The sequence below is a fragment of the Thunnus albacares genome, chromosome 17, assembly GCF_914725855.1.
Source record: "Thunnus albacares chromosome 17, fThuAlb1.1, whole genome shotgun sequence".
Lineage (NCBI taxonomy): Eukaryota > Metazoa > Chordata > Actinopteri > Scombriformes > Scombridae > Thunnus > Thunnus albacares.
The window spans coordinates 24,307,634-24,335,000 of NC_058122.1; the positions used below are offsets into that span (position 1 = coordinate 24,307,634).

The following is a 27,367-nucleotide window of genomic DNA, read 5'->3' on the forward strand; positions in this document are numbered from 1 at the left end:
AAGCTCATCATTATGTTATTTTATGTAAAATCTTCATCTGAAAAGTAACTAAAGCTGTCAAATTAATGTAGTGGAGTAGAAAGTACAATATTTACCTCTGAGATGTAGTGGAGTGGAAGTATAAAGTACCTCAAAATTGTACTTAAGTAAATGTACTTAGTTACTTTCCACCACTGCATACTAACTGTATACAGAGAGAACTCACTATACAACGAAAGTACAACTAAATGTTGTTAAAAAAAGTTTTCTGATGTGTTCCTAGAGCTGTTTCACCACTATTATTTTCTACTTTGCCCTGCTGTGGGTGCAGTAGCTCCTCCGTTTCCTGTTTGCATTGCATTGTGGGAGAGTAGTGTCAATCAATAGCACACAAAAGAGGCGGTTTAGCATGCATACTAACAGTTTTGACTATACTAAATCTGTCACTTCTCCAGTGTGAACACACACTCAGAACCTGATTAGAGTGACTGTGTGTGTGGATTTGGGACACAGCCGTGGACAGCGGCTCCTTCGATCTCTCCGAGGGGTCCTCAGATCAATTTAAGGAGTCGTATGATAACTAATGAGACAGAAAATGAGTAAAAATATTGTTCTGCTACACAAAATTTGTACTCATTGTTTTCAAGCTTCTCTCTAACATAAGTGTTTTGTTTCAACATTTCAGGCAGTCACTAATTATTTAAATGAAACAATAAAAATGAAACAAGCTCAGAGAGGAGAGAAAAAAAAAATCACTCTTTGGTGGATGTAAGCAAGTAGATACTGTTTCATTTTAAGGGGTCACAAGCTAAAAAGCTTGCTGGTTTATTTCCATTGTCACCTTCAGCTCATTAAAATGAACTGCTGTGGTTCTTCCTGCAACAGAAAGTTCAAAACACCCCAAATGTTTTGCATCCTTGCATTAGTTACTGTTTATTTTTAAGGCACAGATGGTCTGCCCCCCCCCCCCCCACCCCCCCACCCTAAAATATTACAGATCGTTTCACTCCATATTCAGCCGCCCGAGTTCCTCCAGCAGGGTCCTGTTTAAAAGTTTAAAGAATTTATATTAAAGCACAAAGTTAATTAAAACAATGTGCTTCATATTCACAGTTTCTTTAGATTGATTGACAGGGATCATTTTTCCCATCATGCCCTGCAGCGTTAAGATTGATGCACATGATGAACTTTATTTCTATCATTTTTAACATCAACTTACTTTCATGCGACTACTTATTACACGTCTGTGACCTCACTTTTGCTGCCTTTTGTATTTCTTACCTTGTTTTCATCGCTTATTTTTTAATGTCTTATAAACCACAACTTGTTAAAATGTTCTTCACATATAAAGATATTTATCAATGTGAGTAAAGATTATTTTCATCCTCTGATATTTAGTATTACTTATTTAACAACTGAACCGTGCGTCCTGTTCTGTGTCCCCCTGCAGAAATGTTTGCGTTTTAACCCGGATGCCACGGTGTGGAAGGCCAAGCAGCAGGTGCTCTGCTCCCTGACCGAATCTCTGCGGGACGTCCTGAACTACGGTCTGTTCCAGCCAGCTACCGATGGCCACGACGCCAAGTTCCTGGAGGAGGAGAGGCTGCTCAGAGAATACCCTCAGTCCTTTGAGAAAGGGGTGCCATATTTGGAGGTACTATTCCAGTCTTTTGACACATTTGTAAGACTAGAAAAGTGTATGTAGCATGAATGTCCTCAAGATGTCACTGCTCTTAATTCATCACGTCTCCCTCCTAAAAAGATTAAATGTATTTTGGGGAACTTTAACAGAAGTTTGTTCAAACGGAGAAACATCAAACATTTGTCTCGCTGTGCAGGTTCTTCTTCTTGGTCGCCTGGAACTAATGTGACATTTTGAATTTTGAGTTCAAATATTCAAGCTGCGTTTTAAGGCACTTTATCTACTGTAACTGTGTTATTTATGTTTGGCCAAGTTGTATAAAAACCTGCTTTATGAATGAAGTTTCATACACATCTTAAAAGAGTGTCACAGCAGCGTTCAGCCTCCCTGCTCTGTTTAGTTCTACACCCTCTAATCTCTTATCCAGTCTGTACAGTTACCTCCTTTTCACGCTGTATTACGACCCAGCGGAGGCTCTAAAACATCTTTAAACTGCTGTAAAGCCAGCCCATTCCTTTCACACTTCTAGTCGTCAGTGAAGTAGAAGAGGAGTTTTGTATAGCAAACCAGATAAAGCTTCTCCGTACAATAAATCTGCAGGCCCCATTTCGTGGATCTAGGCCAAAAGCTAAGAGAATTGAGGACAAAGGCCTTCTGTGGTGGATTAACTCTTCCTTTCCTTTCTCTTTTTCTCCCTCTGCTTTAGTTTCGATACAAGACCAGGGTGTACAAACAGACCAATCTGGATGAGAAGCAACTGGCCAAACTGCACACAAAGGTATAAAACCTAGTGTTAAAGTCATATGAATGTGTATGTGAGGGAATGAAAACTGATACTGTAACAGTGTGCATGTGTGTGCCACTAAGCATGCATGGTGCAGGTGTATCTGTTTATTTTACACATATTATTTGATACTTAGTGCACTTGGCTGTGCTGCAAATGCACCGTACTGTACAACACTGAACCGTGCAATTTCCTGGCAGAAGGAGCTCTCTCTGTACTCTGTAATACAGCAGCACTCTTATCTCCTCGTGCAGGCCAGCCTGAAAAAATTCATGGATTATATCCAAACCAGCGCTGTGGACAAGATGGCCAAGTTCTTAGACAAGGGCCTCGATCCCAACTACCAGGACGCTGATACCGGCGGTAAGAAGTGCCACAGAGCCAGAGGAACTGTCACCTTGACTTGTTGTCATTTAGCATTTACCTCAGCTCCACTCTATCCATCACCTGTCCATAATAACAGTCGAATACACGTGTATTAATGTTATTTTAGCATTGCGTATTTTTAGCATGTGCGTTATAAGTCAAAATCATCACACTCATGAGATAAATAAAATGGCTTAATTAAATCATAATGTAAAAAAGACTTTTACATGACTGCAAGAATCCTACTTGAATATCTGATGCAGCAGCTAGATATATAGATTAATAGATACTTTATTTGTCTTTTGTTTATCCTATTTATATTTAATTTATTAGGCAAAACTGTCAAAACTGTTCAGATGACTGGATGTGCCCTCTAGGTATAGTATTTAAAATAAGTAGATTATATACAAAAAAAAAAAAAGAGAAAAAACCCGCAAGACAAATAAATCCAGCTCAGAGCTACAGAAACACGTCCCAATTTACAAAACTGTGCAAAATAGGCTGGATAAAGTAAAAAATAAATATATGGATAAAGAAAGAATGCAGTTATTATCATTTGTGTAGATAAGACTCTCAAGGGACTTAAGAGGACCCAATTATGCTTTTAAAAATAAAAAATAAAACCTTAAAATCAATCATAGAACTGACAGATAACCAGTGCAGTAAATGTTTGGACTGGACCGATGTGATTCCAGCTGTTTGCTTCGGTTGCAGCTGTGTTTTGTTCATGTCGAGGATGAGAAAGAGACTTCTGACTGATGCCGGAACAAAGCGTTAAGAGTTAAACTAAAGTACGTTAATGAGCTGCAACAAAGACACCGAATATTAAAAGAATTAAAGTTTGATTTTAGAGATGGTTCTCAGAGGAATAAGGAAACTTTATTTACTTGTTCATCAAAGACTCCCAAATGTCTAGTAGATGGTTTAATATTGGCAAATAAGACATTGTTTTTAAAGACATAGCTTGGGAGTTAAGGAAGATACTGATTACACTTGCTACAGCTTATCTCATCCATCCATCCATCCATCCATCTACCCACGTATCGTCAGTGTTTTCCCTCATTTGTCTCATCGCATCAAACAGAATAAACATGTATTTGAGATACAAAATCCCCAAGCAGCTAAACTTCTCTGACTTGTTGCTCTGCTGTATAAACTCGACCTTTCACCTTTCTGCAAACAACAAACCTCCCCCTCTGTTTTCTGCGCTCAGCTCTGCAGCATGTTGGCTCTGACGCTTCTTCAAGGATCTGAGCCAACGCGCTTCACAATCCGGTGGCTTTTCTCAGATCCCGTTACTGTTTATGGGGCGCAAGCAGACGGTTCGTTTATAGTTCGGGTGTGCTGCTCTGTGTCAGTCCAGCCGCTGTGGGGGCAAGTGTCAAAACACTAAACACACCCTGTTATAACAGGTGTAAAACACACTTCCGCTTCTGAACACCGGGGGGCAACGGAGAGCCCTGATGAACCCCCTTCACTAACCTGCTGTACTCACATCATTCGGGAAAGACAGTGCATACAAACACCTGAAAATGATACTAATGCCACTGTGGATGTCAGGGTCTGATGTTGGACTCTGGTTTGTGGATTTGTGGAGTTAAGTGTAGCAAATGATACATTAACAGAGCTAAGGTTTGCTATAAAACTCACTATGTACAAGTGATAAAAAAAGCAATATTAGATCACCCAAAATATACAGAAAATGCAAACTGTAACATCTTCATAGCTTCAAATGGTTTCCTCTTCTTCTTGCCTGTGAGGTCAGTGTGTTCTTACAGTAAGTCCATAAACTCTGGATGCAGCATTAGGTATGCAGGGCACAGAGGTGATCAAAAGCCTTTAGAAAAACACTTCTCTGTGGTCTCGGGACTTAAATATCCCCACCTTTGTTAACACTTCTTACGTTCGACCTGCCTATCTCTCTCTGAAACCCTCTCTTGATGCTTCCCGGCCCAGCAGAGGGCTCCCACCGAGGGCCTTTAATAGGACATGAAATAATTCTGCAATATATTGAGCGTGGTTCCTGTTAGCAGGGGCTCACTTCCATCACTGCCAAGAGAAACTGCTAAATGGGAATTCCCATCAAGTCATCGTGACATGGTAACTTCAGAGGACGTGCGGTCAAAACACCCCCCCCCCCCCATTATTATTTGTACCTGAGATCGACAGAAGCTGCTCAGAGATAAAAGCCTGCAATCGTTTTCCTCTTTGCCAAAAAAACTCTCTTGTCGCCATGGCAGCCAGCGCTCTGTACTGTGTGTTTTTTTTTTTTTACTGTGAGAACACTTTGAATGCTTTTATTCTTCTAGGTGCTGTTGAATTTTCTTACTGCAGAAGTTCAGGTGTGTTAAATGAGGTTAAGGGTGTTGTGACACAGTGTTGCTTTTATTTTTAATTTTATTGAGTGTCTTTGTTGCTTTATTTGGCGCCAAAGTAACATATATAGCGGAGACGAATATGAACATTTGCAGGGATCTTCACATTTGGTTTAATTGTCTTCAGGTGTGCAGTTGAGTAACCTGTTAATAAAGCCTGATGATGACACTGGGATTCAGGACTGATGTCTTTTGTGTGGAGTAAATCTTCTGAAAACTGTAAACTCTCTGAAACTGTCAGAAACTGTACCTGAAAATTATCTCTACATCTGAAACTCTCCATCTGTCTAAAACTATACAACAGCGTCCACAAACTACCGGCCTTGTGGCCAAAATCCGCCCACGAGAAAAGTGTCATAAGGCACCCAACATGTTTAGGATGTATTGTTTGAAACTGCTTGAAACTGTTTTGTTTTTTTAATTTTATCCCATTATTATTTTAGTAACCATTTAATTTTCTAGTAAAGCGAAAAAGCATCAAAATTAGCTTTTTATGTCATATTTCACAATACAAAAGCTGCAGCGAACTTCACAACTAATTAACATAAACATATTATGTTCAATCAGCAGAACTCTGATTTATTGCAGTGCACATTTAATCATCCCCAAAAATAATGTCAACATGTTTTTTTAATGTATTTTTAATAGTTTTGTATTATTGGAATGAAGAAAAATGTAGTTTTGTCTCAGACTGCTGGGGATGTGTGTCAGTGTCTGGGTTTGATTGACGTTAGCTGGCAGGCTACCGATGTTACACAGTACAGAATAGAGACAAAGTAAACAAACTGCTGTAGCTACAGACTAACAGGGATTTTGAAGACCAACAACCAAACCAGCATCTAACAGCTCTGAAGTGTCATTTTCAGGTATATTCAGCTAAATGTTGTTTAATGTGCTGCTGCTAGCAGCTAATTAGCTATCTAGCCTGCTAACTGACATAAGCAGTGCACTTTTTCCCGGGTGAATGTTTGCTTGGTGGCTCGTTCAACAAGCTAAGCTGCAGGACAAGACGTGTGTTCATGTTTGTAAGTTAGATAAGAAGGAGACGTTAGCAGGAAAGCTAATGTGGGTTGTGTTGTGTAGCCGGATGCAATCAGGCTCAGTGTGACCGTCCTGCTCCGCCTATGGTTGCATGCCACGATATTGAACGATTTGGTTTGCTGTATTGAAATAAGGACTCCAGCTACGTGAGCGGACGGCTGGTATTTAATTGAAACAATGTAAAACTAGGGGGCATCATCATGAAATCAAATCAAATGTAAAAATATAAATTTCTCCCTTTTGGTTTGAGATTTTTTTCTCAAAGAAGAACACAAGATAGCTGATTTACAAAGCAGATAAGTACGCTGTAGTAGACAAAAAAAAAATGCTATTTAATTTCAGTTGGACTTTAAGTTTATATAGTTGAAATGTATTATTGAAACAAAAAACAAAAGTTGTTCCACCGAGTATTCAAGTCACCAACTGATTAGTCAATTGACTATTTTGATACTCGATTAATCGTTTTGAGTCATTTTAAGACAAAATACTAAAATAATTCTTTGTTCCAGCTTCTTAAATGTGAATATTTTCTGGTTTCTTCAGTCTTTTATGACAATAAATTGAATATCTTTCGGTTATGGACTGCTGGTCATGGACAAAACAAGACATTTGAGGTTGCATCTTGGGCTTTAGGAAACAGTTACCAACATTTTTCATAATTTTTCTGACATTCTATAAACTAAACGATTAATCAAGAAAATAATTAATTGATAATAATCGCCAGTTGCAACCCTCGTCGCCTCCCGAGGAGTAAACAGCCTGGCCAGTGACCTTCAAATAATTTGAGTTTGAGACCCCTGATCTAGAACAATCCCTGTGACCATTAAAACTTTAAACAATAAATCTGAATGTGTGTGTGTGTGTGTCCTCCAGAGACTCCTCTGTCCCTGGCGGTGCAGTGTGAGCCGGGTGGAGGTGAGTCCATCCGGGTCCTGGTGGAGGGAGGGGCTCATATTGACTTCCGCGCCAAAGATGGACTCACACCGCTACACAAGGCTGTTCGAGGCCACCGCCATACAGCCCTGCTGGTAAATATTTATGCATGTTCTTGTCCTTTTATGCAAAAGCTGTTATCTAACCAGTAATGAGTTCTCATTGTCACTTCATAAAAGGAGAAACTCCAACGTACACCATCTATATCTGTAAGATGGATATTTGCCCTGAATTTGATGCAATATTCTCCTCATTTGTGTTTCTGTATAAGCAAACAAGCTGAAGACAGAATAAGCCAGACCCTCCCACTCAGCATCCACACCCACCCACACACAACATGCACATGTACAAAAAATCTATTATTCTATTGTACCAGAGAGAGAAAAAAGACATTCAAATTCAAATCGCCTGGTTTTTAAAGGCATGTTATACATTTACATTTTAGGCATTTGTCCAGATTTTCAGTTCCCAATTCACCAAGAAGACAGATACCTGTAGAGAGGAAACTCATTCAGTGGGAGATAATTGCATGTGTTACATTGTCAGAGTCCATGTTTTCCACAAAGGAAAGAAACAGCTGCTAAACTGCATAAAGATTTACAGCAGACTGTGATTGAATACATAATTCTCTCCCACCCGAGGAGTTGCGTGACCTCTCTGAACCGCTGGCTATGAGTTGCCGTCCTGATTTAAAATTCCATGAATATTCCTCAACTTTCCGTAACTAAATTGAAAGCCGCCGTAAGATTTTCTTCTTCCTGCTTCTTTATTGCTGGGTTTTTAGCTCATAAAAGTTTTAAGTCATCATTAATTTACTGCTTAGCAATAGTTGCATAATTTATCAAACCTCCTGATGAATGGCCTGTACATGAGGCTTTACCTTTTCTCGCTCGGTCGCTCTGCAGGTCCTGCTGTCTCTGGGCGCCTCTCCGGATTACAAGGACCGGCGAGGGCTGACACCGCTCTACCACACTGTGCTGACAGGGGGCGACACCTCCTGCTGCGAAACACTGCTTTACCACCACGCCAAGCTGGGCATCAGGGACGAGAACGGCTGGGACGAGACACATCAGGTACATCGTGTCTGTACGTGTGTGTGTGCATGATTTGACTCCGTTTAAAGGATGAGTGCAAAATTTTTCAAGTCTGTCTTTAAACAACAGTCAGGAGCCCGAATGAGCAGCGAAATAGGTTTTTCTTGCCATAATCATTCCTCTTCTTCATAGAAGATCCCATCATAATGTATTTACTATGTAAGTTATCCATAAGCCTCCTTCTGTGAAAAGCTAGTATGAAGCTTCAGCGTCCAAATGAGTCAAATCAAGTAGATATCTTTCAACATTACAGTCTTCTTAGTGCCAAAGTTCCTCTTTTTGTTACTATACTTCCACCTGCAGCTCAACAGGGAAACACATCGAGGGAATTTGACGCTAAAAAGACTGTAAATGTGTCAAATATCCACTTGATATGACTAACTCAGGCTGCTGAAGCTTCAAATAAGCTTCACATCGACTTTGAAGGGGATCTTTTAACAGCCAGTATGAACAGGAGGAATGATTACAGCGAGGAAAACCTCTTTTAGATTCATATGGACACCTGATTGTTGTTTTAAGACTTGAACTTGAAAAACTGTGAATCTATCCTTTAAGACTTCAAGGGAATCCTCAAAGGGTCTTTAAAGGGGTTTTTCCAGAGCAGATTTGCAAGCATATAACAGTCATATCAGTGTAATTCACTATGTATTAATGCAACATAGGCGTGCACTGGTAGCCTACTGGTTAAGATGCGCGCCACATCTGCAGACTCTTGTCCCTCTTTCTCTTCATTTCTTGTCATCTCTCTCTACTGTTCCTTATCTAATAAAAAAGGCATAACGTGCCTAAACAAATAAAGAAAGCATTAAAACTGTTAAAATCACAGATTCAATTTTTTCTTCTGTTATCTTCTGTTTTATGTGTACACAATTAATTCAACAGCAAAACTGTAAGAGGGTGCTCGGGGCAAAGATCTTTGAATCTAACAGGGTCAGTGGCCTAATTTGTGTCTATTTGTGGGTTATGATATGAAAGCACCATTTAAAAAAAAAAAGAAAAAAAAAAAGTCTTGCCTTTGGTTATTTGGGGTGTTAGTTTCTGCTCTTTATATTGCAAGTGTGCAACGTCCGTGCATGCTTTTCGTAATGCACCAGTATACTTTGTGTTCCAGTATGTACAGCGTCCGTGTCTGCGTCAAAAACCATTCATGCCATGAAACACTACACCTCTCACCCTTCATCCTACCCATCCTGCCTCCGCGGCCTCATATTCCGGCAGCGAAGCGGACATCCGAGGCCAGGAGATAAAAAAAATAAAGGTATCCGCCTCTTCATCTCAGTGTAATCATCACCCACACTTCATCAACATCTGTCTCTCCTAGCAACTTGTGGCCTCCATCTTACACGTCTGTGTCTGTGTGTGTATATGTGTGTGTGTGTATTTTGTATATTTTGACTGACGCTCAATATCTTTAAATTTAGATATTTCCATGACCCCAAACTTAAAAGCATTCAATGTTTTATGTAGGTTTTCAGCCCCATTCAGGCAGCTTTTTATTGCCTCGAGGTCATGAAGATATACCGCATAAAGCAGTGACATAAGTCCAGTTATCTAAATAAAACTTATCAACGTGATACTGCACTACAAAGTTTTTCCTATGAAAGAAAATAATGGATGTGGTGGAGGTTGGAAAATTGGGACACATGGGAGTTTATCATACTTATACCATCACTACTTACCAACGAATAAAAGGTTATCATTCTTTTAATATATATATATATATATATTTGTAGTGTACTAGTGACTTGGTAGTATAGCATGAAACACATGTATTGTTGCTATGATTACCTGCAGTTAATTATAAATTACACACTGAGGTGTCCTGATATTATTTTAATGGACCTACCCACTAATTAGAAAGTGAATGTTGCTGTGATGTAACTGATAATAATTATTAATTAAGATTAAAACATAAAATATCTACTGTAAGCTTGACAAACAACTAAAAGTATGAAAAATGTAACGTTTATATGTGTAGTATTTATATCCATGTGTGTTTATCATTGTGACTAATATTATTGTTATTATTGGATCTATCTTGTGTTCTCTCACTATTTTCCCGCCCTCCGAGTTTGCAGGTGGTGTTAATATAATGCGGTGTCACTTTATAACTGTGACCTCGTGCTTCTCTCTGTGTCGCTGTCTCGTCTTCATCCTTGTTTTCCTCCTCCTCCTCCTCCTCTCTGTCCTCTTCTCTATTAAACAACCACATAAATCCTTCCTCTTTCACTTTTCTGTACATCTTGTTTTACTCTTTGCCTTTTCCACTTCCTTCTGTCCCCTCTCTCTCTCCTTCCATCTCTCCGCCATGATCTGTTCATCTTCAGGCCTGTCAGAACGGTAACTCGCAGCATCTGGAGCACCTCCTCTTCTATGGGGCGGATTCTTCCTCCCAGAACGCCTCTGGAAACACTGCCTTGCACATCTGTGCTTTATACAACAAGGTAGACTCACTGTTTCACAGGCAGTTATCTTCCTCCTCCATGAGTAGAGATCTCAACTTCTATAGAGTGAAGAAAACATTCTGGTAAAACACGTACAGAAGTATAATGATAGGTGCTGTATGCAAGAATCCTGTCTCGTAATACCACCTTGTACCTCAAGAGGCGATAGTGAGTCGCTGTGGTTTCCAGTTTGCTCTCAGTCTAACATGAGAGGATGAAGAAGCCTGTCGCCGCCCGATCGTAAGTTTCTGGGATTTAAATAAAATAATATTATCTTTGGTTTTACTGGTTATGAAATACACATTTTTCCTGTTTTGGTAAAGAATTTAATATATGGTGCTAATTTCATCATCCATTAACACAAGAGGCTGGTAAAACGCTTTCATTCCTTGAATAAAGTCTTGTTAAAAAAGCCAAACTAAATTACCTTAATTATTCATTCCATTATGAAAAATTCAATATATAATTATGCATATTTATTATGATAAATTTTAACCTAAGATACTTTTTAAATTCATCAAATTTAAGTGGACCACTAGATTTTGGTAGGATTGTTAAAGTCACACTAATGTCACACTATATTCCACCTATCGACATTAAGTGTGACTTCAACTGAAGCTTTCCGTGACCTTTTCCTTTACAAACTTCTGCATTTAAGAACCTGAATCTGTGCTTTGGTGTCGTCAAGATATAAAAATGCTACGGAGATGTTAGAGTCAGCAGTAAACAACCAAAGAGCTGCAGAGATCAGTGCATCAGATCATGACGACAGACGTTGACCGGCTGATCACATCTCCAAAAAACTTTCCAAACAGGCGTTATTTGGATAAACTGACCACATGTTGGGAATCTAAATGGTTACTTTCTCCTCTGAAAAAAATATGAAAACTTAATAAAGTGACACAATAATGGGCCTAAATTGAAAATTACAACAGCTTTTAGCCTCCCTCAAAATCTCAGCCATTGCTGCCGGTTGCTCGGGGCAACACTACTTCTTCATCCTCTCGTGTTAGACTGAGGGCAGACTGGAAACCACAGTGACTCACTATCACCTCTTGAGAGACAGGATGAGCTGAGGCTATTCATACATATTTGTAAGAATACATATATTATAGGTATATTCTTACATTCAGCTCTTTAGGTTCATCATCCTGAACTTGAAAACACCCTCATTCATAAAATCTAATTAAAATCTGTATTTTCCTTGCAAAGAAGATGAAATCAGAGCAATTAGAAAATGATTTGAATTGTACCTGATGATGAAGTGTGAATAATATTGTATATTATAAAAGTTATGTCAGCAAAACAAGGTTTAAATTTTGACAAACTAGATATTTCTGTCATATTAATGTTTCATTTTTACGTAACTCTCATCCCAGTTTGCTTTTAAATCGTTTTCATATAACATATTTAATTGCAGTAACAGAAGGAAATGCACACAGAGTCAAAAGAAGACACACTTTCTCAAACCATTGCATACATGTGAACAAATAACATTTCTACAGTAAACAGTAATTACACAAAAAAAACGTTTTACCATAAATTAATCAACGCTGTTTGTTGCAGGAAAGCTGTGCACGAATTCTGCTCTACCGGGGAGCAAATAAAGACACAAAGAATAACAGCGGGCAGACCCCCTTTCAGGTAATGGCTGAGTGTCTGGCTGGGTAATTATGCATGTTGGGTGGTTGTATGGTTTAGTGTTTTATTAAGTTAACGTAGCAGAAAGTGCCAGGGTCCTAATTTCGCTTTAAACCATTATTGTGCTGCGATGCACACAGAGTTCCCAGGTGGCAGGATTGCGTGTGACCCCTTAATCTGGATACATTAACTCTGTCAGTGCAGAAAAACACAGATGAGACAATCTGTTGTGTGTGTGTGTGTGTGTGTGTGTGTGTGTGTGTGTGTGAAAGAAAGAAAGAAAACAAGAGAAGAGAGCAAGGAGAAAGCTGTATAATTTGCTGGATTGTGTGCTGACCTGTGTAATTTGGGAAAAAAAAAAAAGGGTTGAAAGCATTTGGGTAATGGCGAAAAGAATAACAAAAATATCTACGCATATGAGAGCACTTATTAGTTTTTGCTGTATAATTTTTTTTTTTTTAAGAAAACAAGCAAATCATTTTGAAAAAACATCAAAACTAAACAACAAAGTACAGAAAGAATCATTGCAAAACCTCAGGGATGTTTCAGTCTCTCTGTACAGATCATATATATTTCCTGCATCAGGGGAATGATCTGTATGTTTCTATTAAATATGATCTAAACGCATAATAAAAAGGCGGATGGTGTGTACGTCCGACTCCCAACGTAAAGCAGCAGCAGCAAAAGAAAAGGAGAGGCTGTCTCCACAACGCAAGGTTGAAAAGTTGCAATAATTACTTTGGAGCTTGCAAATGTCATTGTGTGGACAGCTTCTCATTTTTCTAAACACATAACAGCCATTAATCTTCTGTCCATCACTTTTAAATTTGCCAGTTTGAGTTGGAAGTGTAGAGCGCTTACGAAATGATTTACTTACAATATACACAAGTGTAACGCTTCAGTAAAAGCACACAACAGGAATAGTAACCAGTCTCTTCCACCTTTATATTCTGTGCACTCATTTGCTATAAGGTAAATGTACTGTATTTATATGTGTGTGTGTATGTGTGTTTTCATCAGGTGGCTGTTATGTCTGGCCATTTTGAGCTGGGTGAAATAATCAAAAACCACCGAGATACAGATGTGGGTAAGTAGCTGAGGTGAATTTTTCATGCCAGTTTGGAGATGTGTAATATTAAATAACAGTCAAAGTTTGAATTTTTGCTGAGTTTAAATGATACACATGACTTTAATCAGCAAATAAAATGAAGCAGCAATGAAAAATAGAATCTATAGAAGAATATGCAACAGTATATTTGGAAATATTTGGATGGAAAGTCTAAATAAATATGAATTAAAGGATGTGCAAACTAAGATCTGCACTCACCAAATTCTCATTCTTTCTCCCGTTTCCTCTCACCTCCCAGTTCCCTTCGTGGAGTCTCCAAAGTACGCCCCTCAGAGGCGGGAGAGCACCCGGACGCTGGCAATACCCCACCCTCATCCCTTCCTGCGCGCCAACAGCGACAGCAGCATGAACCTGCCGGACTGGATGGCGGTGCCCAACGCTCCGACCACCAACATCGTATCAGTGCAGGTGTGTGTGTGTGGATGAAAAGGTGCTAAAGTGAGTCAGAGGAAACAAACTGTAGTAGATGATTAATATTAATGTGTTCAGTAGCTGCTTTAAAGCTTTAAACTGGATCACACAGTCCTCATCACTGCTATTAAAACTGCAGATGTTAAAACCCTCCGATATTCCGAGCACATCTAGGACTTCCTAGGACTTCCTGTCCGAGTTGAGCGTCAACGTTGATTCCTGACATTGCAAACAGTAGCTGACAAAACAATCTCACCTGAAGGTCCATTTAATAGCTGTTCTGGAGTTTTTGGCCTCTCACAAGAATTTAAATCTATCTAATGCTGCAGACAAAATATCTCTACTGACTGATTTGCGAAGTGCGAACTGCTCGTAGATGTTAGCGACTCCATTCAAGAAGGTTTTGAATGTATTTTACTAACTTGTATTTCGACACAAAGTGCACGAAGCATCATTAGCTGGCACAAGATTTAATACTTTAACAAACGATCACTGAACAAATCACAGTTATACTTTGTGCAACAACATTAAACACAGGGAAGCAAAACAAAGTTGCTAAACTGGAAATCAGGATTGATCCAGTTGAGAGTGTGTGTGGGCAAACTTTAGGACTTTTCTACCAAATTGTCCAAGTTGTTGCTAATGTGATGTGATGCTTTCTCTGTTTCTATCCAAAATGTGTCTGTTTGGGAGGTTTTATCCACTTAGTCCACTATATATATTTACTTGTTTGATACTTCCAAACTTTCTTGTGATTTGGGTTTCTGTTGTCCACTTTATTCTAAGTGTTTTATTCTAAAAGAGATAATTATGAAGGAACTGATGGAGAGCCGGTTAACCCAAAGTGAAGAAACTGTCAGGATGTCTTACGCAGGAACATTTACTGAAGTTTACTTATAATACAAGTGAAAACACTGCAGTTCTGCGGTCTACTTCTGTACATTATTTAAACCCAAATAAGATTATTCTTCACTCATAAATGCCTCTATTGGGTTTTGAACTATAAACAATACACTATGCTGATTAGAGTTAACTGGAGTCACGTAGTCTGTCACATGCAATCCATTGTAAGAGGAGACCAGGACACAGACAGCCTTATCGAGACAGCTGCATATCTCAGCCAACCTCAGCAGACAGAGAGACGAACTCCACTCTGACCTCATGACCTGCTGCTCCCAGGATAGAAGAGGACAAGAGAATGACCCGAAAAACACGAATAATTCCCCCACAATAATGACAGATGTGTCTTTTTCTATAAATCTGACAGCTTGGGGAACCTGCTAATGTCCATATAAGGAAAAATTACCAATGCATAGATGAATATGTGCTAAACAACAATTCATATGCAAATAATACAATTTAAAGGAACTTTATACAGTGGATGACCTTCAATGACCTCTAGTGGTGACCAGTACTAACTGCAGTAACTTATTTCTTGCTTTCTCACATAAGCCATCCGTGTATTTTAGTTATTATGTGCAAAAAGAAACATATCATCTTTTTTTTTTTTACAGTAGGTTAAGAGATCATAAACATGCACCGTGTAATAAAACTACATAATTCACGAGACATTTGTGCATGCAAGCTAATATATTTATCATGTTTTATAAATGTTGTTTTCATCTGTAAACATTATGAGCTCTTAAAAGAACAGTCAGTCCTCATTAGGAGAGTTTTCATAATTAATTATAGATACGGAAGTCAGAGAAAGTCGCAGCCACAAAGACGAACAGATAAAAAATAAATTGACAAATAGAAAATGCATTTACGTTTGTGCAACCAGTTATCAAAATTAAGATAATACAGAAAGTAAAAAACTATAAACAGAAGCAAAAATAACAACAATAACCAAAAAAAATGTAATCACAACCATCCAGGTTCATGTTGTTAGATAAGCGTACACATCATTGTAGAAAAATGATGCACAGCTACACAGTACACAGAATATTTGATGCTGTAATAACATGAGAACATGTGCATGGATGTAAATGAGAACATCTCTAAAAGGGCAGATGAATGTGACCTGTTGTAACACATTAATATCTGTCATGAAATATGTTTTTTTTTTTCACTTTTCTCTCCTCTCTGTCTCTCTCAGGGATATAAGCATACAGGTACTCTGCGGAGCTCCAGCAGTCCCAGAGGGGCGAGGACGCGCTCGCCGTCCCGAGGGAGGATCGGAGACAAGGAGGACCGGAGCAGGCAGAGCCGGAGACAGGGGTGAGCGGCGAAGACAGACATCTGAACAGGAACCTCTCTTTTACTTTTCTAAGAAGAGCAGAGGTTCAAATCAGTGCTTTAAGAGGCCTTAAAAATGCTCCTTTTTCTGTCTGAGTTTCTCAGATATGCCTCAAATGTTTTTGTGGTACATTAGCTAAATTTACAGTGAGGAATATCTGGTTTTATAGATTCAGTTAGGAGTCTGAGTAGATCTGAAATATCTCAAAAAATCTTTGATTTGCTGAAACAAAAACTTACAAATTAATATAATCAAAGTGTGATTCATAATAAGTCAATTTCCTGATGATTAGAAGATTGTTTGATCTGTTCTGCGCACGTAAGAACTACAAATTGCATAAATTAAACCATTTGATTTGCCAAAACAGGACAGTGTTCTGTTATTTTTGTAAAACTGTCAAGACTGAAGTTGTAAGTTTAAGAGAGACTTACACAAAGTAATTAATACATAAATGTAGTCACCTATACCTAGAGGGAGTTTTAACCTAACCCTAACTTAACCTTCTGCTGTCTCCCACACAGGCCTGCACCCGCCAGCACTGCTGGACAAACCGCCGGCCAGCGGAGACGCCTCTACAGCGCCGTCCCAGGACGAGTCTTTGTAGCTACTCGAGCACACTCTGCCCAGGGCGAGCGAGAAATCAGCTTCAATAAGGGAGACAGGGTCAAAGGTGAATATATGTGCATTTTTAATGGCATGATACTCAGTGTGTGTGTGTGTGTGTGTGTGCGTGTGTGTGTGTGTGTGTGTGTGTGTACTGGAGCTTTTTCTGTATTTTGTCTTCCATGAGAATTCAAAGTGTCTGTCTGGTTGGGAGTCAGTGTTGGTGATGCTGTTTACACCTGGTACTAACTGCAAGTCTTCTCTAAAGGTTTGTGGAAGGACATTTACATAACAGCAACATATTTATATAAATGTAACAACAGGTTACATGTGCAGTAGTCTGTCTCTTTTTGTGGCGTTGGAATAGCCCCAAATTCCTCCTTCCTCCAATATGCGAGTTGCTGACCACAGGGATTTGACAATGTCAGAGTTGAGATTAAATTATCAGCTTTTAAGCTAACACCACTTAGCTAACTGATAAAGTCTTTTGGACACAAAGCCAGATGCTCCTCCTCAATAACATTTATGACCTTTCTGTACGTGTTTTCAGCCTTTGAGTTATATGAGGACGCTGTGCTAATGAGGTTCAATCATTCATGGCATGTGTGTGGCTAAAAAGCTACGTAGGGCGTAGTTAGTATTCACAATCCTGTCATATTCACTTCAGCCTGGAGATGTTGAGGAATCCCACCAAAACTACAGCTGAATGGACCTCTAGCCTACTAAGTTTAGATCATCTCTTAAAGGATTTGGATGGCGATTTTCTATATTTTTCTTATTTTCAACAAATCCCATGTGTGAACTGATCTACTTACAAGTATTGTGTGTTTATTCAAAGTCTGATATATCTTATTCCTCTGTGTCATAGACCTCTGTTGTTGTCCTAAAACTATTAAAAACATGTCAGTGAGCCACACGACATGTTCCTTAACCATGAAGATTACGGTTATGGTAGTTTGTTTCGAAACAGCTCCAAAGACTAACAACAGTGATCACGTTTTCAGTCTCCAGAGAGTAGTTCTGTGTAAGGCAGATGGTTCAGTTTACAGAGCTTCGCTAGCTTGTTGTGCTACATGTGACAACCCTTTGACTTTATACTGAAAACTTGATCACTGTTATTAGTCTCGGGAGCTGTTTCGAAACAAACTAATTTATTTTTTTATTTATGTATTTATTGGGACCATGCACAGTGTTAAAGATAAATGTTACCATTTGATGTACTGTACCAGAGTTAGCTTAAAGCTAATTTTCATCTGCAGTCCCTTCGGCAGGTCACAATTAAAACATATAATATAGCAATAACAAACAGTGCAAAGCAAAAAACACACAGGACACATAATACAAAATACAAAGCCACACACAATAGCACATCACATACACCCACAACGTCAACTAGCAATTAATAATGTAAGCTTGTCAAATTAAAAGTAAGATTATTTGTGTTCATGAGATGAAATTTAGAGTCAGTGGTTACAGAGCTGAGTAGTTTTTAGCAGATTTTTTAATTTGGTTTTGAATGTACTGATTGAACTGCAGCTCTTCATATCATCAGGTAGGACGTTCCACTGAGTTGTGGCTTTCACAGACAAAGCTGACTGTCCAAATGCAGTGCGACAAAATGGTACAATCTTATATCTGTATAGAGGATATTTTGGAGGATCTAATAGAACTTACTGAGCGAGTGAACACAAAGTCACATAGCGGAGGAGGGGAAAAACCATTTAAAATTTTATAAACTAGGCACAAATTTGAGAATAATCTGAAATTCTCAAAGCTCAGTAAACTGTATTTCTCCAGTGTATCTCCTACAGTGATGGAAATGCAGAGTTTGTTTGTATAAGGACTCAAGAGGTCTTATGACTGTGACCAAACTCTTTGTAATGAAGGAACATGTCACCCAATGTGGCTCACTGACATGCTGTTAAAGGTTTTTGGGCAACGATAGCGGTCTACGGCACAGAGGAATAAGATAGTATTACTTTTAAAACACTGACTTACTCCAACATGGCAGGAGATGCATGTTAACACCAGGTGTAAAGGAGGTAAAGGAGATCCAAGCCAAGTGCTTTCAGATCAGTTTGTATAATCGTCATGTCCTAACATGAGTGTAAGGTCTCTATATATGTTTGTATTCAATGTCTGCAGGTATGAATATGTGTGTGTTTGTGAGTGAGTCTAAGGTGTCGCCAGGTATGTATGTCTTGGTGAGTATGTAAGAGGTTTGCATGTTCGTGTGTGTGTGTGTGTGTGTCTACATTATTTCTATTCTGTCTGTACAACGTTGTCGTCTTCTTGCGTGTGTTCATTTCTCATTGGTGTCTGTGTGTATATGTGTGTATGTGTGTGTGTGTGTGTGTGTGTGTTGGTGCGTGTTGTGTTGCCTTTTCCTGACATGCTGCTCTTTCCTGCTTCCCCCCCTCCCCCCCCCCGTCTTCTCTAGTGTTGAGTGTTGGTGAAGGCGGGTACTGGGAGGGGACGGTCAGAGGTCGCACCGGCTGGTTCCCCTCCGACTGCGTGGAGGAAGTGATGCTTCGAAGCCAAGACAACCGATCAGGTGATCACCACTCGTAGCGCACACTCACACACAAACACATAAATACACAAACACACACACACACAGGCAAAAGCGTCACTTCAGTGGGAATATCAGTTTCACATTTACACTCCTCTGAATATCCAGCAAGTTTATTCTCCTACATGAACCAGACTGTGAATTAAGATGCTATTTTTAGTATTATGTGACTATGCAGATTAAATACAATCAGCTACTATGTTATTGTATTTAAGTATATAAACATTGTGTAGTAGATCTAGCATTCATCTGCTGAAGGAGGAACGTTCGCTTCTGCTCACCTTAAATCTGATTTTAAGACATGTATCAATGAGCATGATTTGTGACATCACAACCGGTTTGGAGCCAATCGTGGTCCAGTATTCAACTTACACAACTTACGTAATGTGGAAGCTAAAAGCACAAACACTGAGGATGGACTTTACAGTAGTGGGAGTCCAGCAGTTTAACTTTTGAAATTAAGAATATTTGCATATTTATAGATTCTGGATTTTGAATGAGAGAGAAGAAATAGATGTAATTTTAAGAATTTCTAACGAGGTAATTGAACTTTTTTGTGGAAAAAATACTATTATTTCAATCAGAGTATTTTTATATGTCTTAACACAAGTCTGGAAGGTATCTTGAATATTTTAAGTGAGCAATCTATCAATTGTTTTTTCGATTAATTGATTGTTTTGTCAATAATATAGCAAAAAATAATGAAAATGCCCAATTGAAGTCCAAACTGACATCTTCACATTAATTGTTTTGTTCAACTGATGGTCAAAAATCAAACAAAAAAACCTCATAATTGATATTGACAAATGACATCAACACTAATGACTAATTGATGCAGTAATTTACATATTTGTTACACATTTAGGTGCAGGATCCAGGTCTGGTGTCAGTTGAGTTTGTATATTATCAAATGACTTGTAACAGTGAAAAGTCACCTGTAAATGAGAGCAGCTCCTATAATCAATGATTATAGCAGCAGTAATAGTAGGTTATTGATTGTTGCTCTTCATTGACAGTGTTAATGTGTGTGTTATGCTTGCAAACCAAATGTCATTTGGGATAATAATAATAATAATAAAGTTGAGAGTTTAAGTAACTGAACAGTACACCTGCATAATAATCCATGTTTATAGATCTTCTGCTGGCAGCAAGAACACTGATGTCCTTGTGGTTTTATGTTTCAGAGAGCCGTGGAGAACGAGCCAAAAGGCTGTTCCGCCATTACACTGTGGGATCCTACGACAGCTTTGACGCTCCCAGGTAAGAGCTGCCTTGCCGCCGGCCGTCACCGATCCACAGTGAACTGAACCAACTGCCAGTTTTGTCCAAAGAAGCAGTGGTATGCACAGATTGGCCGAAAAATGAATACGGGGGCCACTGTTTCAGCTCACATGGTTAATGGTAGGGGTCATGTAGGGTAAGGTCACCTAACAGAGGGGTATTTGTGCTGAAAACAAGAGCTCTTTAGGGCACTTGGGTTGACAGAAGAGGCATTTGGACTACTTTAGAGCTTGTGTGGTGTCACATTAGGACCAAAAACAAGCCCCGGATACCAACACACCTGGTTAAATAAAGGTTAAGAAAAAGAGCAGTTTGACATTCAAACCATTGCTCCACCTGACAGTCAGCACTGTTTTCTACCGTCAGCCACTAAGCAGCTCTACTGAGGCAACGAGGGGTTAAGTACCTTCACTAAAGAGCATGATGTAACTCGTCCATCCTCCCGTTGGGTAAGGAAATTCAAAGTGACAACCGTTTTCATGTGATCCGACCGCGCCAGTGTGTACATGACACACAGCACATGCTGGCAGTGGATTTGTTTGTATGGTAACACACTACTGTATCCAGATAAGATGATTCACGTGGTGATTCATAAGTTGCGGCGGTACTTTGATTTGATGTGTTGTGAGTGATTCATGCGATAGGATGACGACGTGTGAGGGTTCACCGCCTCGGGTCTAGAAGCTGATCTGCCTGCCTTTAATAATACCGGCGTCATCCTCAAGGCTGAGGTTCACCAGCTGTGTTGTGACTGGTTGATTTTGCTGAGTTTAACCAGGAGAGACAGAGAGACTTTTGTCATATCAGGATTTTAGAGGAAGTTCCTGTCGAGCTGCTTTGCCAGGTTGCAGTTTTTAAGTGGGTTGAATGTGTCTTTGATGGTTAATGTACTTTTAGACCTTTAGACCTTTAGACTAATGTGAAGTACTGTGCCCAAGACAACTTTCCCCTCTGGAACAATTAAGTTTACTCTACTCTTCACTCTGATGACTAATTCTGAAATTTCCTAATGTTTCCGATATTATAAACTATCTGAACTGATGCATATGTAATACTGCACCATGAGAGGAGCCACAAATAATCTCAGAACAACAGCTGAGATCTTTAACTTTTAACATGGTCGTGCTTTTTGTGTTGATACAGACGCAGTCATGCACTTACTTCATCAGCATCCAGTTATATACATTCTTAAAGAGGACGTATCATGTACGTTTCCAAGTCTATATTCATATTCTTTGGCTCTACTTTGCATGATTTACAATTAAAAAAACTCCTTATTTATCTTATAATGCAGCCCCTCAGTTCAGCCTCTGTCTGAAACAGGCCGTTATAGCTCCCGCCTCCCGGCTCTGGATGCTACGTAAACAAACAGTCTGATTTTGCTTCTTTTGCTTCATTTTTTTTCTCGAAATCTAAACTTCTGAAATACATCTGTGCATGTTTGAGCCTGAATCCTGTTCAGAGCAGGCTGAAGACCTGGATTTTGACTTTCAGGAAGCAGTTTTCCATATGTTCGCCTCATGTTTTGGAACTTTGACCATGTTTAACATAGACATCCGAGATTATAACAGCATATAAAGGACAGAAAACCACAAAAAACATGTTATGTCTCTTTTAACATTTTATTATTGATGAAATAGATATAAAGAACATTACCAGAACCCTGTTTCCATCCAGCTTTTTGATAATAAACGTTGCGGAAGACTATCGCTGACACTTTTCTGGATTTTCTCTGGAGATGATTTGTTGACACATGATACAGGAAAACTCTCCTGTATTGACTTTGGGGCGTGTGACATCTCCTCATTAACTCAGTCTAATATAATGTCATTCCCTTTAATGCCTTGCATCTGCATTTACGGTGAGCAAGGCTTCGCTTTGAGGCAAACTCATTTCACTGTCCAGGACTTGGACTGAGCAAAGAGAGAATTATTTACATAGAAATGAAGCCATTATCAATCACATGTATTATTTACACAGAATCCAGTCTCGCTTTCTCTCTCCTTCCCTCTTTTTTTTTTCCACCTTCTCTTCATCATTCTTTATCATTCCTCAACTTTCTCTTTTCACGTCTGCCTTTTGTTTTCTTTTCATGTGTCTTTATCTCTCCCTCTAACTGCGTTTCTCGCTCACAAACGCACACGGTATCATATATTATTAATACGCTTTTCATCAACGGTGACATTTCATGCGAGCGACGCACTCAGGCGTGCACGCTCACACACATATGTTTGTACACGCACGCAAACACACACACACACATCATGGATAATTAAAGCGGTGTACTGCAGCATAGACGGAGCCCGAGACTGAGTTTGTTTGGCCAGGCGGGCGGGCGTGCAGGCAGGCATGGCTGACTCAGAGCCGCCCTCACATGGGCCTACTTCCACAGCCTTTATCACTACATGTAATGTCTCACCTATCCCTCCTTTCATCCCTCTATATTTGGACGCATCGTTTGACCATCTCTGCATCCCTCCCTCGCTTTTCTATTCATCACTGTATCGCTAACCCCCCTGTACTTTTTAATTTTCTTTTCTATCACCCTCTCTCCCCTGCGGTGTCTCCATCTGGAGGTCAGACAGTGAAGGGCACTCTAAAGGGAGAGATGGAGGGCTGGAGAGAGGGATGAAGAGCTTTGGATGAAGGAAGAAAGACATTCTGGGTTTCCAAATAGGTTAAAAAAGAGACTTGTATCGTTTTATGTGCCGAAGCAGGTTTGAAAAAAGCGGGAAGAAAGATGCCCTCTGCCCTTTTTAACCTCCTTCATCTTGACTTTGAAGACCAAAGCAAGACTGAGATTCATTTTTTAAAGGCTAATATTATACTGACATTTATTTTTGGCTAAAATTGCCATTAGCCAACGTCTTCTCAGAGAGGAGAGGCCTCTGAAACAGTATTTAGGTCACGGAAGAACAAAGCTCTCTGTCGAAGGAACACACTGATCATTTGTGTGAACAGTAAAATTACTTTTTGATCAACTGAAACACAATGAAACCACAATCATCCACTGGTAGATCTTTGACTCTGCTGGTTTATGCTAACACATAAGCATTTGGTTGTGTGAAGTCTGATGATGCTCAATTTGGTTCACACAATTCACAGATAGATATTACAGATACATGTTTGATTTTTAATCAATTTAACAAAACCGACAGATGTTTCTACAGTTGTGCTGCTGAGTGGATGCTAACGACTGTACCGATGTCTCATATCTTGTCAAATTGTTTTCGCATCAGAAGTGGATTTTAATTTGTAAATAACCAGAAAAACTAGAATAAGTTGGTCATTATTGTGTAATAAATCTTAACAGGGTGAATCAAGATGTCAATATAAAGCAGAGCAATAATAAACAGTTAACCAGAGCACAGCTCTCATAAATAACTTGGAATATCCCTTAAAGTGACTTTTGCTGAACAGCAGCTGCAGTGGTCACATGTGACAATTATGAAATGGTGGTAAATGTTAAAAAGTCATGTAATAGTTGCACAAGTGGAGAAGAAGAATAAAGTCTGGCTCGGTAATGTCTGTTAAAGAGCAGTATTTACCTAAAGCTTGCTAACATTAAAAACCATAAACTACTAGTCATACCAGGCCACGAGTGAGACTGTAGCAGCGAAACCTCAAGAACAGTTGTCTTGTATCGTTTATGAATTCAAGTTTTAATTTGTAAGAGGAAGAACGTCTCAGTTCTTCCATCAAAATTTGCATATTAAAGGTATACTATGCAGGATTGGTTGGTTGGCGTTTGTAAACACGGCATTCAAGGTTGGCTCCTCCTCCTCAGCTCGACCAGAGTGAGCTGAGAGCAGAGCAAGAGAGAGAGAGTGGTGGTCGAGCGAGCTAGAGAGCGAACGAAGAGAGCGAGCAGCGCCGGCGAGAACAAAGCCGTGAATCATCCTGTCCGCTACGGCCTTTCTCTGCTCTGCATGTGTGTGTAGCTCAGCCCCGCCCTCGTTCAAAACAGACACACAGACCTGCAGCTCTTTATACATCCAGACACAGAGACAGAGAGCAGAGCGGACCTTGTCGCTACGCTACGAGTCCCAACCTCACAACCTGAGTGCTGTCATTGGCTGGGGGGCTACACACCCACTCCCCAAAGGTTGACGCCCAGAAGCGACCCGAACACAGCAAAATACAGAAAATTCAGGCAGAGGGCAGCCACACACTTCTAGTGGGTCATAATGATGATTGAGAGGGATTAGTTTTGTATGTATGGAAAATCCTGCGTAGTACACCTTTAAGGCAGGTTAAGTTACAGTTTTTGTAGACCGCCATCCCTGCTGGTTACAGTTACAGTGGAGGAATTTTGGACTGAAGGGCTGATATCAATTTCTTTGATAAATGCCTCACATTAGTCCAACATATTGGTTTATCTCTAATGAACAGAGTTATCCTCTCAGATCCTCACCTCCCGTCCCACCCACTGCCTTTTATTGACAGCTGGATTTATTTCGTAGCTCGGCTTTTACAGCACGGGACGAGCCGTGACATAATAGCGAGGCGTGATAACCGAAAACCCGGCAGTCATCGAGATGAACTGCTTTAACTTGATAATGCGGTGTGGTGATTACATTAACAAGAACACAAGGGGTGAGGGATATGATGACTTGGGAATCAGAGATGACAAATGACAAACAAATGAGAGAGCTTTTATGTACGTCTGCCGTGCCCGTCCACCTCAGATGTCTTTTTAATCACCTTCTCTCCCTTCTGCTCTGCCTCCCCCACCCCTCCTTGGATGGCTATATTTATATTCCCCACCTTTTCCTTTTTTTTACCATGATACTAAGGTCTTCAACAGCCAGATGGGTTGGTGAGGTACACACAAGGTGAAAACACATAAACATATTTTCAACAAATCAGGGCCCTATTTCCCGATAACAACAGATCTTAGAAGTTAAAAGCATTTCTACGAACGCTCTTAAATTTCTGCACGTGTTTAAGCAGGACTTGAGGAGCAAGTTAAGGTTTCCTGACATGAGCTGTCCGTGGTGCTGAAGACGATGCTGAATACACTTTAAATTAACTTTGCATGTTAACTGAGCTTAAGTGTAGAAATGTTTTATACTTGGAAGTAGGTCAGCATGAAAACAAAGCATAATGTGCAGTAAACTGTTTATAATTCATGTTACTGGGTAGAAGTCGTTTTTAAACTTTGATTGATTAACCTGCTGCTTGAGGCAGACATTACTCTTAAAGGGATCTATTATGCTTTTCCTTATTTTCAGTCATATAATTTTCCAATGTCAGATGTTCATATTAAACATGGCCAAGGTGTCAAATAACGAGGTAAATGTATGTAGTAATAAGTACATAATGTAGAGTAATCCCTGTGATCCCTGTTTCAGCCCGAGCCAACGTTGGTTCGTGACGGATTTCTTTATATAGTTGTCTGCTCCACACGCAAGTTCACTGCTCTGCTCTGCTAACATTATGGTGTTTTTACATTGTTTTGGGGGTAGACTGAAGTCCAGCTGTGAGTGTTTTTCAATTATGCAGCACTGTAAAGTAAAATAAGTAGTTTACCTGTTGGAGATGTGCTGGTTGTCTGCAGCTCTTCATCAAACATCATCATCACTATGGCTGTTTCTGCTTGTACTATTCCTCCCTGCATTATTTCAAGAACTCCAAATATCTCCATATGTTGTTGTTTTGACCAGTTTTTAGTGCCGCTAATGAAGTTCTGCTAATTTGATGAGGAACACATTTCATTTCCTGTAAATTCTTCGCAATAAAAGTCTAACTGTTATTTAGTCATTGAAAAGCTTTAATATAAGGCAATGAAGCAGGAAATGTTGGGTTTGCATCGGCGGTAACTTAACACAACTCTGATATGGCTGCTCCTCGGCAGGCTTCTGGAAAGCTGGCCAATCAGAACAGAGTGGGCTCATCAGGAGGGGGGCCTTAAAGAGAAGGGAGCTAAGACTGCCTGTTAGAGACAGAGGCTGAACTGAGGGGCTGCATAAACTGGGAATCATGCTAAGCTACTCTAGTGGAGTCCCAGAATAAAAATATATAGCTGGAAATGAGCATAATAGGTCCCCTTTAACTCATATTAAAAAGAAAATAAAGCAGTTCCTGTAAGTCTCATGAAGGTGCATGTCATCTATCGTGAGTGTCATCATTTCTGTATTAGACCTACTGCTTATACTGCATATAAGCTTGTGGCAAACAACATACAAACCATAAAAAAGAAAAAGAAAAGAGAAGATAAAGAACCTTAAAATATACCATCAGAGAAGTGACATTTTATCCAGAAAGAGATAAGAGAGATGGGTTACAACATACAGTCTGTATATCTTCTCTTCCATCTCTGCTGTTTAAGCTTTGCCAGAAGTTCAGACGATAACTAGCTCGCAAAACACCCCTTTTCATTCTTTTCTCAAAAAAAAAAAAAGAAGATGAAAACAATAAACTAATAGTTCATCAGATTTCTTTGTCATTGCCACAGATGCACTGAGTATGGACACAATCTGTATGCTCCTACTCTGCTAGCCCACATGAGACCATTTTGGGCCAACAGTGGGTCAGATAAGGACGAGTGAGTACACAGTTTGGAGGAGAGCAGCAGAATACCCCGATAAACGCTGCTGTGGGGGTTTGTTGCCGCTTTTCTTATGCATATATAACGTTGTCGTTTCATATACGCCTTTTCATATCTCTCTTCACTGTACTTGACTTTTGGCCGAAAAACTGTTTGAAGGTAGAAAACAGCATCAAAGAGTGTGTGTTCAGATTTGACCATAGTTACATCAGATACACAGATGCACACACTCACACACACACACACACACACACACACACACACACACACAGTCCATATCAGA

General features: G+C 39.6%; 1 protein-coding gene across 1 annotated transcript in view; it reads left to right on the forward strand.

The window, feature by feature from the left end:
* Positions 1-27,367, forward strand: part of shank1 (SH3 and multiple ankyrin repeat domains 1) — a 99,459-nt gene that overhangs the window by 45,953 nt on the left and 26,139 nt on the right. The window contains 13 exon segments of the mRNA XM_044331472.1: positions 1,430-1,633; positions 2,328-2,399; positions 2,660-2,768; positions 7,061-7,215; positions 8,026-8,193; positions 10,542-10,658; positions 12,225-12,302; positions 13,320-13,386; positions 13,667-13,836; positions 15,938-16,059; positions 16,600-16,748; positions 19,122-19,235; positions 20,438-20,513. Coding sequence (XP_044187407.1) covers positions 1,430-1,633; positions 2,328-2,399; positions 2,660-2,768; positions 7,061-7,215; positions 8,026-8,193; positions 10,542-10,658; positions 12,225-12,302; positions 13,320-13,386; positions 13,667-13,836; positions 15,938-16,059; positions 16,600-16,748; positions 19,122-19,235; positions 20,438-20,513 — 1,601 coding nt within the window.